Source organism: Sphaerodactylus townsendi, linkage group LG06 (assembly GCF_021028975.2).
Source record: "Sphaerodactylus townsendi isolate TG3544 linkage group LG06, MPM_Stown_v2.3, whole genome shotgun sequence".
Lineage (NCBI taxonomy): Eukaryota > Metazoa > Chordata > Lepidosauria > Squamata > Sphaerodactylidae > Sphaerodactylus > Sphaerodactylus townsendi.
The window spans coordinates 39694583-39708623 of NC_059430.1; the positions used below are offsets into that span (position 1 = coordinate 39694583).

General features: G+C 42.8%; 1 protein-coding gene across 2 annotated transcripts; it reads left to right on the plus strand.

Moving 5' to 3' along the window:
- The first annotated feature begins 25 nt into the window (after positions 1–25).
- LOC125435794 (mitochondrial dynamics protein MID51) lies at positions 26–11469 on the plus strand. Of its 2 annotated transcripts, XM_048502175.1 has the most exons (5): positions 26–163; positions 1134–1282; positions 1380–1557; positions 3206–3468; positions 4553–11469. In XM_048502175.1, the coding sequence occupies exons 2-5, from the start codon at positions 1139–1141 to the stop codon at positions 5357–5359; spliced, it is 1392 nt and encodes a 463-aa protein (XP_048358132.1). In that variant the 5' UTR covers positions 26–163; positions 1134–1138; the 3' UTR covers positions 5360–11469. The 2 variants fall into 2 exon arrangements, with proteins under 2 accessions (XP_048358132.1, XP_048358133.1); XM_048502176.1 differs by lacking the exon at positions 26–163 and having other exon boundaries at positions 475–1282.
- The last annotated feature ends 2572 nt before the right edge of the window (positions 11470–14041 follow it).

Below are 14041 nucleotides of genomic sequence, written 5' to 3' on the forward strand. Positions count from 1 at the left end.
CCTCCCATTCTTCTGACTCCATTTTCTCAAGTCTTTTGAACACTTGTTCTAGATGGTTAATATTGGCTAGTTGCTGCAAATCTGAAAAAAGAAACCTATATGTTTTCTGTATACATTCCTGGGAATATTCCTCTGTCCTCATCACAAATGCATTAGGTTTCAGGTGCGTTATGTACAGCTATGGACTGCTGTTTTAATATTTCATTGCCTTGATTGGTAATTGCCAAAACAGTCCTAAAATTCAATTTTGAGAGGGTGAAGGTAGGAGCTCTATGGTGCTGAGTGGTAAGTTGCAGTACTTTAATCAAAGTTCTGCTCACAACCTGAGTTCAATCTTGACAGAGGTCAGTTTCAAGTAGTTGGCTCAAGGTTGACTCTGCCTGCCATCTTTCCGAGGTGGTTAAAATGAGTACCCAGCTTTCTCTGTGTAAAGTGTAGATGATGGGGAAAGGCAATAGCAAACCACCTCGTAAACATAGTCTGCTTAGTAAATGTTGTAATGTGACATCACCCCATGGGTCACTAATGATCCAGTGCTTGCACAGGGGACTGTGCACTTTGCCTTTTGGCTAAGATTCACAGGAGCAGGGACAGCTTTGATGACATTGCAAAAATGGGCTTGAGCATTTTGACAGGCAGAACATGCACACAGAAGCTGGAGAAACTCCTATTTAGATTTGGTGACTTTTAGTAGACACAGGAGGATTCGGTCTCAGAACAGGGTTGACTAATTTCTATGGTGATCCCCACCTACAGCGTTGAAATCAGTTTGGCATGATTAAGTCACATGTAAGAGCAGGGATTTACCTGTTTTCAGTAGTATGAGGGCACTATAATGTGCAAGGTAAGAGGTCCCGGGTGTGGGAAAACCGGATTCAAATCTCCATTCAGCCATGACATTCGCTAAGTGGCCCTGGGCATTTTTGCCTAAGCTGTCCACATTTTGCTGACAGTGCATGATAGAAGAACTGAAAAACATGTCTTAAGTGTTGTTGAATGAATAATTTATAATAATATGTTTCTTAGTAATGATCTACGAGAAGAAGAAAATCTAACTCAGTAAATATTGAGTGGCATAAGGGGAAAGTTAAAGGTGTTAACAGTTTTGGTTTTTTTCTCCATCTCTTGTAAAGGAGCAATGGCAGGCGCTGGAGAGCGCAAAGGCAAAAAGGATGACAATGGCATTGGCACGGCCATTGATTTTGTCCTGTCCAATGCTCGACTTGTCCTGGGCGTGGGAGGTGCTGCCATGCTGGGGATCGCCACTTTGGCTGTCAAAAGGGTAAGAGTGGTTGATGGGGAGATGAGCCTTGAGGGAGAGGCGTGTGGAAATTGAGGGGATATTACAATATGTTTCCTATCTCCTACTCTCCCTTCAGATGTATGATCGGGCAATCAGTGCCCCAACCAGCCCCACACGCTTGAGCCAGTCAGGAAAAAAAAGCTGGGAGGAGCCAAGCTGGCTTGGGTCGTCACGGTTACTGAATGAAGATATGAAGAGTAACCTTAGCCGTTCCCTGCAGACTCTTCCTACAGATCCTTCAGCATTTGAAATGGGTGAGAAGTAGCCTTGAACTAATTAATTTTGCCTTTAAAAAAAACAACTCCATTCTAAGTCCACCCTAATTATAAAAGTTTTTAAATGTTTATTTCATGCTGAATTACTAAAATGTAAGAGGCCAGAGACTTAGTCATTCAGACCCTTTTCCCAGAGAAGAAAGGAAAAAGACTTGGTTTAGAAATTTCCCCTTCTATACATTGGCCTCCTTTTTCTCAAGCCTTTGATCATCTGTTCTAGATGGTAAATATTGGCGAGTTGCTGCAAATCTGAAAAAATAAATCTATAGGTTATCTGTGTGCATTCCTGGGAATATTTGATCATTGCTCATAAACCTATCCTTCTCTAACAGTGGGGTTATCCATCTCCCTCTATCTTGATTAAATAAAAACCTTTTAATTCAGGCAACAGTAGGGCATTTAATCTGGCAGCCAAAAAATATTACAGTATCTGCAAATAGTCAAAGATTTCCAGTATGTCAGAAGGGTTACTGAAGGTTGTAATCCATTATAGGATAGAGAACACACTCTTCTATCTTGCAAAATTGTCCTTCTGAAATTAACTTTAATAACTTTAACCCTTGTCAACTCTACTTTGTAATTCTCCATAGATAATGAAAAGGCAGAAGTAAAGCCTAACTGTTTCAGTCTTTGATTAAGCAGCTTCTTCCAGTTATTCTTGATGTCCCCATGGGCCAAGGGGTCCCTTTTGCCTGGTGTGAAATTCAGCCCAGTTAATCACACAAAGCAGAGAAAAGCCAAGTTGTGTTTTATTTTCTGCATAGATAGGACAACAGCATACGTGTCACGAGGGAATTACTTCCAGATCTTGTGTAATTTGATTCAAATTTATATTGTGCTTATATATCTTTCTTCAGGGGCTGACTGCCAGCCTCTTCTGACCTATGTGATTCTGCAGATCCACCTCCCCATATATCCTCCCTGCTTTCCCAGGGGTAACATCATGCTAATAATGTAGTGTTCTCTGAGTTCCCTCTTGGTGCCAGCAGCTGATCCTTGACTTCGCAAAATGCAAAACATTTCCCTTTATCTTAGAAATGTTTTAGAACTAGAAAGTACAATCTAAGGGTTAGACCACTTAGCAACATGTATATATTTTGTTGGGTCAAAATCTTGCAACGTACAACAACTTGTTCTTTAAGATGAAGAAGGAAATAGACCCTTCCATTCACAGCTTTGTCTGAAATGGGTCACTAGTTATACTAATGGTTAATCTATTGTTTTGAAAGCAGTCTGTCAACCTGCCTGACAAAAGTTGTTGTGAGGATAAAAAAGAGGAGGGAAGATCCGTGTATATCAACCTAACCTCCTTGAATGAATGGTGGGATAAAAATGCAATGATACATAGTGGCTCTTCTGAGCACTATTCTGTAATGTGGCAACTGCCCCATGTTTCAGGACAATGGGTAGGTCCTTAATTGATAGGGCTTGTAGTTTTCCACAGTGGAAGTGTTTTCCACAGTGTAACATTCAAATAGCAGGCTTCATGGCAGGGAAAGACATAAATCTAGAGCTTCTGGGTGATGGTGCTTGTGACTGTGGTTTTTCATGAGCCGTGGAGTGAATATCACTGCATTAAGTGAATGTGGGCCCTGTTGTCCTTCTCTCTATAATCTTACCATGGTAGACTTGGTCAAATCTACGAAACAGAAATCATCTGTCAAAAGAAGCCAGATGGAGTTGAAGAAGTCCCGCCTCAGAATGTCCTTGCAAGAGAAGTTGTTTTCCTACTACCGGAGGAAGGTGGCCATCCCAGCCGAAGAACAGGCCCGAGCCAAGCAGGCTGCTGTGGATATTTGTGCTGAATTGCGAGGCTTCATCCGTGCCAAGTTGCCAGACATGCCTCTGCGTGAAATGTATCTGAGCGGCAGCCTCTATGATGACTTGCAGGTAAATTGGATGTATGTGGTCTTGTTGAACATGTTTCTGACCTTTACAGTTGTTTTAGTCCTGTGCAAACAAGCACAGTGTTTAACCTTTCTGAGATTTTTGCTGCAAGCACCTTTTCCTGGTTAAATATCTTGCAGAGCAAATGGATTGCTCTGAGTGACTGTGAAAAAAAACTTTTTTCACCTTTCTTTCTGCAGTTCTTATTGTCAGCTCTTTCTGGCTGTCCTCTATCACGCTGTCTGTGTCTTTTCTCTCCTGTTTCGATTCCAAAGATTTCAGAATCTGTTTACATGCTTTTCTGTTCTTTTCTTGTATGGCAGATTTGGATTGGAGAACTCCTTTGTTCAGCTATTACATCAGCATTTATTTATATCCCACTTTCCTCCTTAGTACATGATTCTCTCCGCTCTATTTTTGCACAATGACAACCATGTGAGGGAGACCAGGCTGAGAGTTTGTGAGAGGACCATGGTCAAGCTTACACGGTAGATTTGGGGATTTGAACCCAGGTTACCCAAAGTCCTAGTCCACCTCTCTGTCCACTATGCCACACTGTCTCTCCTTAGTACCTTTGTGAAAGGACCATCCTTTAGTGAGCTCTTCATAATGGACTTATGAGTTAGCACCATACTAACTCCTGCATATTTTATCCTGGATGAAACTTTAATAATGAAAGTGACCCGCCCAGGCTTGAGGTACCTGCAAGGAGAGGAAGACAAATTTAACCCAGAAGGAGTTCCATTGCTGTCAAAAAGATCTTTCCCTTTCCCACCCTCCCAAGAATTCTTCTGGCTGCACCCAGGTTTTAAATATCTTCAGTGACAGGCAGACTGACATAGCTTGTAGAGAAGGCTCATTGTTTACCTTCTGGAGTAGAGCTTCTGCTTCCAGTTTTTGTTTCCACACCCCCGATTTATGAATACATATTGTATGCCATGTCTGCTACATCAACATGTTCTAGCAGGACCTTGAATAATGATGCAGACTCCAGCTAAGTGTCTCTTTGCATCTCCTTATTCACAGAGTTGCTGTGACTTTTATAGACCTATAATGCTTAGCTTGTTACTTTTCTCCTCCCGGATAGGTTGTGACAGCTGATCACATCCAACTCATTGTTCCTTTGGTGTTGGAGAAGAATTTATGGTCCTGCATTCCCGGTGAAGACACCATCATGAACATCCCTGGCTTTTGCCTGGTACGCCGGGAAAATCCAGAATACTTCCCTCGTGGGAGCAGTTACTGGGACCGCTGTGTGGTGGGGGGTTACCTCTCCCCCAGATCCGTGGCTGACACCTTTGAGAAAGTAGTGGCAGGTTCAATCAACTGGCCAGCTATTGGAAGTCTTCTAGATTATGTGATACGTCCAGCAGCACCCCTGGAATCTCTGACATTGGAGGTACAATATGAAAGAGACCGGCACCTTCTAATAGACTTTTTGCCATCTGTGACACTAGGCGATACTATTTTGGTGGCCAAGCCTCACCGCTTGGCCCAGTATGATAACCTGTGGCGACTTAGTCTTCGGCCAGCGGAGACGGCTCGCCTCCGGGCCTTAGACCAGGCTGACTCTGGCTGCCGTTCCTTGTGCCTCAAGATCCTCAAGGCCATATGCAAGCTGAACCCGGCACTGGGTCGCCTTTCTGCCAGCCAGCTCACCAATGTCATACTGCACCTCGCCCAAGAGGAGACAGACTGGTCCCAAGATGCACTCGCTGACCGTTTTCTGCAAGCGCTGAGAGGACTGATAGGCTATTTAGAGGTGGGGGTTCTTCCAAGTGCTCTGAATCCAAAGGTGAACTTGTTTACAGAGCTCACTCCTGAGGAAGTGGATGAGTTAGGCTACACCCTGTACTCTTCCCTTTCAGAACCAGAAGTCCTGTTGCAGATGTAATAGCTGCCTTATGTCTGAGAAGGGTGTTGGGACCTGCAGGTTCTCTGACACTTTTAATATATGCACACACCCTGTCCTGTTCTTTTGGCAAGCCCGGTTTCTTAATTATATACTCTATGTGGTCCTCTAGATTTCTTGGTGCTACTGGTCCAGTTCTACTGCTTTGGCAGCAGCTGTCTGAAGGAGCAAGAGGCAATGTGGAAACTGGGGTTCAGAGTTGTGGGTCCATCTTTGTTGCTGTGACAACTGCCTCCTTCAACACTGCATTCCTTTTTTTTCTGTTACTGGTGCTGCAGTGAAAACAGACAGTCCCATCCCAGAAAAGGATGGAACTGGGCCAGTAAAACCCCTGGCATTTTTAGGAATCCTTGTGAGGCGATGCATTTTTTTTTCTTGGATACTGTCCCCTATGGATGATTTGTTAATCTTGTTGGTCATTTTCACACCCAAAATGTGCATGGCTGCCTGAATGGGAAGTTTCAAATGAAAAGTATTTATTGCAGGGGATGTATTTGTGTGAGCACTGAACAGTGATTGTATTTAAAGTGTTCAGGGAAACAGGGCAGAATTTCCAGGGAGATTTGGCTTACTGCATCAGTTCTTCCTATTGTTGAACCCTGATCAGTAATTTCATCTTTGGAAGCTGGGCTGGTTCAGATCCAGGAGGCACTCCTTTGCCACTGTAGTGCCCTACATCAAACAATACACAATTCTCCTTGCACCCATGTATTCGGATTTTTTAAATTAATTTACCTCTGCAGAAGAATGTTAGAGTGATTTTCCCCCATTGGCTGCTCTCAAGATTATTTTTCTGCACCCTGATTATAATTTCCTAAGAAAGCGGGAACAGTCGAGGAGCTCTTTGCCATCTTTAATTGTGACATCCAAGTCTGAAGGCAAAGAAACAACTTTTGCGAACGGCTCCATCACGAGCACTTCAGTTGAGAGCAGCTAATCACACAGCAAGTGAAGGGCACTTAAAGGTCAGCCCTTGATTTTCATATATTGGCAAAACAGTGGGGAAATTATGAGTCCTGCTTTCTGCCTGCCCTGAGTCACATATGTAAAGATGCAAGCAGTGAAGATTTTGGAGAAAGGAGAATGTAATTTTGAGCTGGCAAGACCCATTAAATTGCACTGCTTATGAATTTGCAGAAGGTGGCATATTTTTACACTTTAGTCCTGTTGCTTTTAGGGAACTAGTAGTTTACTACTCCCACTGCCATTGTTACTCAGCTGTCCTCTGTGTCCCTCCCTGCTGCTTTTAAGGGAGTAACCGCCCACTTCAGCTATATCTCCTCCTCTGCAAGCGTGGAATTGACATAGACAGTGAATGTGTTATCTCTCAGGAATACTCTTCTACCACTGTCACCCCTTAAATATTCCCTGAGATGTATATGTGTGATTTTTGTGTAGATGACTCTTGGGTTGTTATGTTTCCAGTACCTAATATTGCTATTTGAAGGCAGGACAAATAGGAAGGTGATTTGTAGGTGCAGGAACTTGAGTAGAGGTTCTCTTCCCTTTCTTCCTTTTGAAAATGGTGCTTATGTTAACATCTAAACCTCGGTCGTGGTTTTTAATTTGCTTTCCCTGTTTAAAAAGTGCCCCGATTCATATTCCACCTATTTAAAATCAGATGTTTGCAAGACAGTATTTGTTTCACACGAATGAAACAGTGTTACAGCTGTTTAAGCTTTACCAGACTGCCAGCCAAAGACTTGAAAGGTTTTAATGTGGGTGTCCAGCCATCTGTAGCCAGGAAAAGCAGCATTTTTTACTCTCTAATGTTTGTTCTGGTTTTCAGTGGCTGCTTTATTTTTCTTTTAAATCAACGTCCTTTCTTTCCCTACTTCTCTTCTAGTATAAGTCTTCCTGTCACACTTGGTGATGAGTGAAGCTGTGGGTATAACTCAGATCGAGTACTCTGCTGTTCGGACAAATAATTTTACAAATTGCACAAAGAGTGTGATCTCATTCGGTGGCGGTCTCTCTTTCATCTGGTGCTCGTTTCCAAGTGGTAGTCTTTCCACAACGCGATAAATGGCTTAATAGTAAAGGAAGCTACTGAATTGGTTGGAGGAATCCGGTATCTCCTGCCATTCCATTTGTCAAACACTTATTAATACATACTCCTTTTAAAAAGAACCTCTTTGTTACTTGTTAGAAAAATAATAATAGATTGTTGTGTGTGTGTTGCTGTCAAACTGGATTATTTGGAATGTAGGATGGGATTTTCCCAGGAGCAAGTCACCTTTTTTTTGCTTTCTTCACTTTTATCACTCTAGCTGCTCTGTTCTGAAGAGTGATGTATTTTGTGTAGGTATCTGAAAAAGGGTGCCTGTTTAATAATAAGACCAGTGCTTATAATCTCACAAGCAACAAGTAGTAAAGTCTCTGCCACTGACACTCAGTGGAATAGCCAGATTTTTAAAGCATGGAACAAAACTGGATTGTCCAGTTCCCTCAGTTCTGGGGAGGGCTGTGTGTCTTGCACAGAGCTCAGGCATTATGTCGTGAGGGGCAGCTATTAAGAATCTTGCACTAATGCTACTTTGTGACTACACAACTCAGTCGTATGAAATGCTAAGATGTTAACTATCAGTATTCACTAAAAATGCACATGGGCAGTGTTTGGTGATTATAGCACAGGAGGCTTGGTATTCAATATCCGTGGACTTCTGAAACTTCAGAACAAAATCTGGATGTCGAGAATGTGAAATGGAGCTCATGACTTATGGAGGTGGAAAACCCAGACAGTCAGAAGGCTGTCACAGGTTCTTGAATCATGAGAATGCACTGGTGTAATGCCTTAACGATGTCATGGAAACCAATACGATTTTTCCCTGAACTGCACAGTGGGGGACCAACTAGTACAAATATAGATTTTTGTTGCAGTCAAACACCCCTACTGATTCTGAGTCAGATAAAAATTCTTCACGCGAAAAAAGAATTATGTAAATAACAGCAAGTGAAAGGAGCTTAGGTACCCAGGATACTTAAGATAACCGAATGAGATCTTTTACCTTGTCTCAAGCCCTAATGCACTTTAAGGGGGATTAGGGGAAGGAAATCTAGTGCATGGTCTGTGACAGTATGTGGAAATTCTGAAATAAAATAACTTTCCACAACACTATGGCTGTGTTTTAACTATTTTCTTAACCTGAAATGCTCAGAGGTTTATCTGAAAGAGAACTTCTGCAGTGCTTTGATCAGCCCACAGGTGTGCGGAAACAAACGGACTTGCTCCTGGACTTCTGGACTTGAAAGCTGTTGCACAGAGTGTGACTTAAAAAAAAATGAGCAGGAGGCCTGAGTCGAAATCAATGTTGAGCTTAAATGTTATGCTAGAGCAGGGGTCTGCAACCCACGGCTCCGGAGCCACATGCGGCTCTTTCAGCCTTATACTGCGACTCCGCATGGCCTGGAGGTCGGAGGGTAGCATGGCTGTGTCTCTCCAGGAAAGGTGCGTGGAGGGGCCAAACTGGAGGCGGCTCCATGCAGAGCTGCCTCTCTGGCTCGGTAGATCTTCGGGGCCGTGAAAAACGGGTCCAAATGGCTCTTTGGGTGGTAAAGGTTGCTGACCCCTGTGCTAGAGAGAAACATAATACAAGATCTGCTACAGTATTTTTCATCCTAACTGTCTTGGTTTTCACTTTTTAAATGAGTTGTTTTCTAGGGGTGTGGGAAGGGTGGTCTTGAACAGAGGCTACAGAGTTCTGATGTATGGCCCTGGAGATGTATGTGTCTTCCATAGCTCCATCATCGTTGGAGTTTCACTCTGATCTTTTATTGAATTTGCAAAACATCAAGGAGAGAAGAGAGTGCTCACCCCTGTTTCCCAAGTTTTCATGGCAATAGTAGACTTTCACCTTTCAGGATCATGGGTAGGAGAACACAATCATATCTGGGGGGAATGAAACCCCTTCAAAGCTAATCCTTTGTGTGCTTGAAGAAAAGAGTTGGTTTTCATACCCCACTTTTCTCTCCCTTGAAGGAGTCTCCAAGCTGCTAAAAATCACCTTCCTTTCCCCACAGCAGACACCTTGTGAGGTAGGTAGGGCTGAGAGAGTTCTGAGAGAACTGTGACTATCTCAAGGTCACCCAGCAGACTTCACGAGGAGGAGAAGGGAAACAAATGTGGTTCTCCAGAACAGAGTCCGCCACTCTTGACCACTACTCCATTCTAGCACTTCTAAAAAAGAGCTATTTTTGAAGGAGTTTATACTCCCCTGTTTTTATGTTACTAGACATGAGTAAATGCTTCTAGGTTTCCTAATCCAGGATTGTGGCATTACACATCTATGGTACTTAAGAACAAAACCCCCTTGCAGCAATCTCTGAATTCTGAAGAGGGAAATATTTGAGAAACAACCAACCTGTCCAGCTTCCACCTCACTGCTTGTTAGAACACCCAAGATTGGTGTTCTAAATTTCTCTTTTGTATGAACTTCATCAGATTAGGGTTTTGCATTCCTTACTAACACATATCCCTGTTCTGGCCATCCCATCCCTGCTTTTCAGCTATTTTCCTAATCCTTCAATGCCTTGTTGTTTCTTCCTACTCAGCAAGGATTGCAATAAAAACAATATGTGTAATTCTAAGTATAGAAGTTAGGTTCACATGACTTGGATCTCTGTTAAGAGTTATATTCTTCTTGTAGGTTGGCATTGTTATGAGATCCCTCTGCTTCCTTTACTGGACAGCAACCAACTGCAAACTAGCCTGATGGGTAATGGAAAAAGGAATTAGACATGTAACACTGCTGCCCCCAGGCTGATGATATTCACTGTACTTCTTGCTGGTATTTTAGCCATTTATCTCCCTGCCTTCACTGCCACTGGTAGTATAAGCTCACCCACCTCTGGGTCAATGTTTATATTTGTATAATGTTATACACGTATTAAGTTTCTTTTCTGTATGCTTCTTGCCTGTTTTGTCTCTCCTAGATGGCCTAGAATGAGCTTGCAACTTTTTCTCTCTTTCCAGTTAACTCACTGCAGCCCAGAGAGGACTTTATTGCTAGCAAAAGGTTTGGCCTGTAGGGAAGACTCCAAAGCTCAGCATGGTGAAATTTCAAACATCCATTGCTTGCAGCCCTTCCCACTTCTCTGTGAAAATAACTTTAAAAATTGGTGATGTCATGACACTCTGTGCTACCAAACTGATGGCAGTAGATCGCCAAGGCTTCAGGCAGAGTTATGTGCCTTCCTTAGGAAATCTCTACATCACTAGGTTTCTTTGGAGTTTTTTGAGCATTCAGTACCCTTAACTACCTAGCCTGTGAAGGATAAAACTTGTCCTGTATTGCTTGCCTTCCCTTGTCTTAATTCTATATAATTCTATATGGTATATAATTCTATATTTCCTGGAAGATTGGTCTGCTGGTGTCAGGATGCTGGTGCCTTTGGGGCAATGATGTCATCACAGCATTAGACTGCCTAGTTTGTAATTACAGTAGTTTCACAGTGATTTTTTGGGGGGGTTAGGGAGATGCTAAGGAGAAAATACTGGAACGTTCTGCAATTCAAGGAGCCGCAAAAGAAGAATGTTCCTTCAAAGAAAGCAAGTGTATTTCAAGTGGCTGCTGGAGGCATAATAGTGATCAGCTGATGCACTTCACTATAACATAACCTGACAGCAATTGTATCACTGCTTGAAATGAAGATGATAACACACCCTCTCCACTCCATTTACTCTACTTCTCAGTTTTTGCAGTCCTGCTGGTACTGTTAGCTGCCAGGAGGTTTTGAGAAATGCATTTGGCTTTTTGAGTACATTATGCCAAATAAGCATGTTAATAGCAAAAACCAAATTTACTAAAGCAACTTTGAAAATGCAAGTAAAAAAGATACCAAATATACAGCTTGGACTTCCCCAAGTGAAGCAACTCTTCCTTCCTGCCCAATGTCTGTACTCTGATTCTAGTTAAGATTAATGATTTTGATTAATGGTTCAACAACTTCTGTTTAATTTTTATTTATGGTATGAAATTGCTTAAATTTTAATCTGTTAATAGGTCAAGTTTTATGTAATTGCTGTTTGAATAACAGCCGTGTTGTGAGCCACCTTGAGCCCTTCGGGGATGAGGCGGCTTATAAGTCGAATAGAGAGACGGTAGTGGAGGAGGAGGTTGTGAAAGGCACAATACTCTTGTATTTTGTGTATCAGCTCCAGTTAGCAAGCACCAAAATGACCCCTAATAAGCTGCAAATCAGATCTCCCTTGCTTCCTACTATGATCTTGGTTTCTTTGGTTTCCTCGCTATTAAGACGTGGTGATCTGGTCCCTACTGTCATTTATTTGAGACATTTACATGTAGCTTGTCTAAAAAACGAGATGTCCAAGATGGCAAATGATTGTTGTGACTAATTTCTATTATGAGCCACTCTAAACTGTTTGATCATCTTGACACTGTTAATTGAAAGCACGCTTACTCCAGAGTTCTTGACATTGTTCCAGAAGGATAGCAACAAGGAGTTGGGTGGCATCTTAAATTCTAATAAGCTTATTGTGGCATAAGGTTTTGTACTACTATCCGCCCCCCACCCCCGCACAGTAGCTACACAGCAGCAACAATGGGGTCCAAAGTGGAGGTACCAATCCAGGGACTATCTCTGGCAATAAACCTCAGGACCGGAACTTTCCTTTATCTACTCAAGGGTCACTATCATGGGGCCTGTGCCTAGGGCTCAGTCAACTGTTTGGTGTTTTTGCATGTCAGTTGACAGCAATGTCCTTCTTCGGCCAAACTGGGCGCTGGCTAAGGAAAGATGAAACAGACACAACCCAGCTGTTAAAAACTGAAGAAATAATTTCATCCTCCATTTTAAAAAATCAATAGATTACTCCATTGTGATGGTATAGAGAAGGGATTGATACTATGACATTTTGCTTTGGACGAGGCCAGGAAGGGCTTGTTCACTACAGAAAGTAATTGGTCTTCTTTAGGAGTTTGTTGACACTATGAATCTTGTCTTGCTGGTTTGTCACCTGTTGGGTGTACTCCACTCCCACTGTGATTGTATAATTTGCATTTTTGCAGGATATAGTTTCCATGTGTTCTCTGTGAAGTAATGACAATCCCCATCTGTTTGTTGGACTGCTGAGTCTTCTGGCCTCATTTTAAGGCCCTTTGCGGCTTGGGGCCCTCATACTTGCGGGACAATCTTACCCCATATGTCCCGAATAGGCCGTTGCGCTCCTTATCAGCGGAGCTGCTGGAAGTCCCCGGTCCTTCAGTGATGCGCTGGCCTCTCCCCGGGCCAGGGCCTTTACAGCCCTGGCCCCTGCCTGGTGGAACGCTCTCCCACCAGCTGTTCGGGCCCTGCGGGACCTTGGTGAGTTCCGCAGGGCCTGTAAAACTGAGCTGTTCCGCCAGGCTTTTGGAGAGGCTGGCCGCGGATTCGCTACCCCCTGGTGAGGCCCCTGCTGTATGTTGTAATCTTTGGCAATGCCTCATATTGGTTCCATCTCTTGGCAGTGCCGCCCCTCCTGGCCTTGGGCCCGGGCACCACCCATATGGGATTTAAGCTGCTTTTTGTATGCTGCTATTGATTTTAAGGGTTGTAATTATGTTTTAATTGTTGTTAGATATTACGTGTTGTAAACCGCCTAGAGCCCTTCGGGGATGAGGCGGTCTACGAAATCTAAATAAATAAATAAATAATAATAACAACAACTACATCTGGAAGACTAAAAAAAGAAATAGAAGGATTAATTCTCGCTGCTCAAGAACAAGCAATTAGAGCAAATGCAATAGAAACAAAAATCGTTAAAACATCTAACAATGCCAAATGCAGATTGTGTACTGAATTGGATGAAACTGTGGATCACATACTCAGCTCATGCAAGAAGATCGCGCAGTCTGATTATAAATTGCGGCATAATTCAGTTGCCAAAATGATTCATTGGAATTTATGTAAAAATTATGGTTTTCCCACACCCAAGAACTGGTGGGAACATAACACCGAAAAAGTGATCGAAAATCAGCAAGCCAAAATATTACGGGACTTTAGAATTCAAACAGATAAAGTACTGGCGCACAACACACCAGACATTACCATCATCGAGAACAATAGACTGGATTATTGACGTTGCAATACCCAATGGCATCCGGGTCGAAGAAAAACAACTAGAAAAAATTACAAAATATCAAGATTTAAAAATTGAACTGCAGCCAGAGGTGGGATCCAACCAGTTCTCACCACTTCTCTAGAAGTGGTTACTAATTTTTCCTGAGTGCCGAGAAAGGGTTACTAAAGCAACCTCCGTGCCCAATAGGGACTGGAGGTGCGTGTGTGCGGCGACGCCACTGTTTGAATCCCACCACTGACTGCAGCGTCTATGGCAGAAACCAGCAGCAGTGATCCCAGAGGTGATCGGCGCACTGGGTGCTGTCCCAAAATCCCTGGGACAGTACTTGCAACAACTTAACATCAATAAAATCACTGTCTGCCAAATGCAGAAAGCTGCTCTACTCGGCTCTGCAAACAGTTTACGCCGATACATCACGTCCTCCTAAGTTCCAGGGTGGAACTCGAAGTGGATAGAAGGCCAACACCAACCAGTGATCTGGCGGTTGTGATACAATGTGTTTGTTGTTTTTGTCAATAATAATAATAGTAATAATAGTAATAATAATGATAATAATAATAATAATTTTTATGTTTTATGTAATG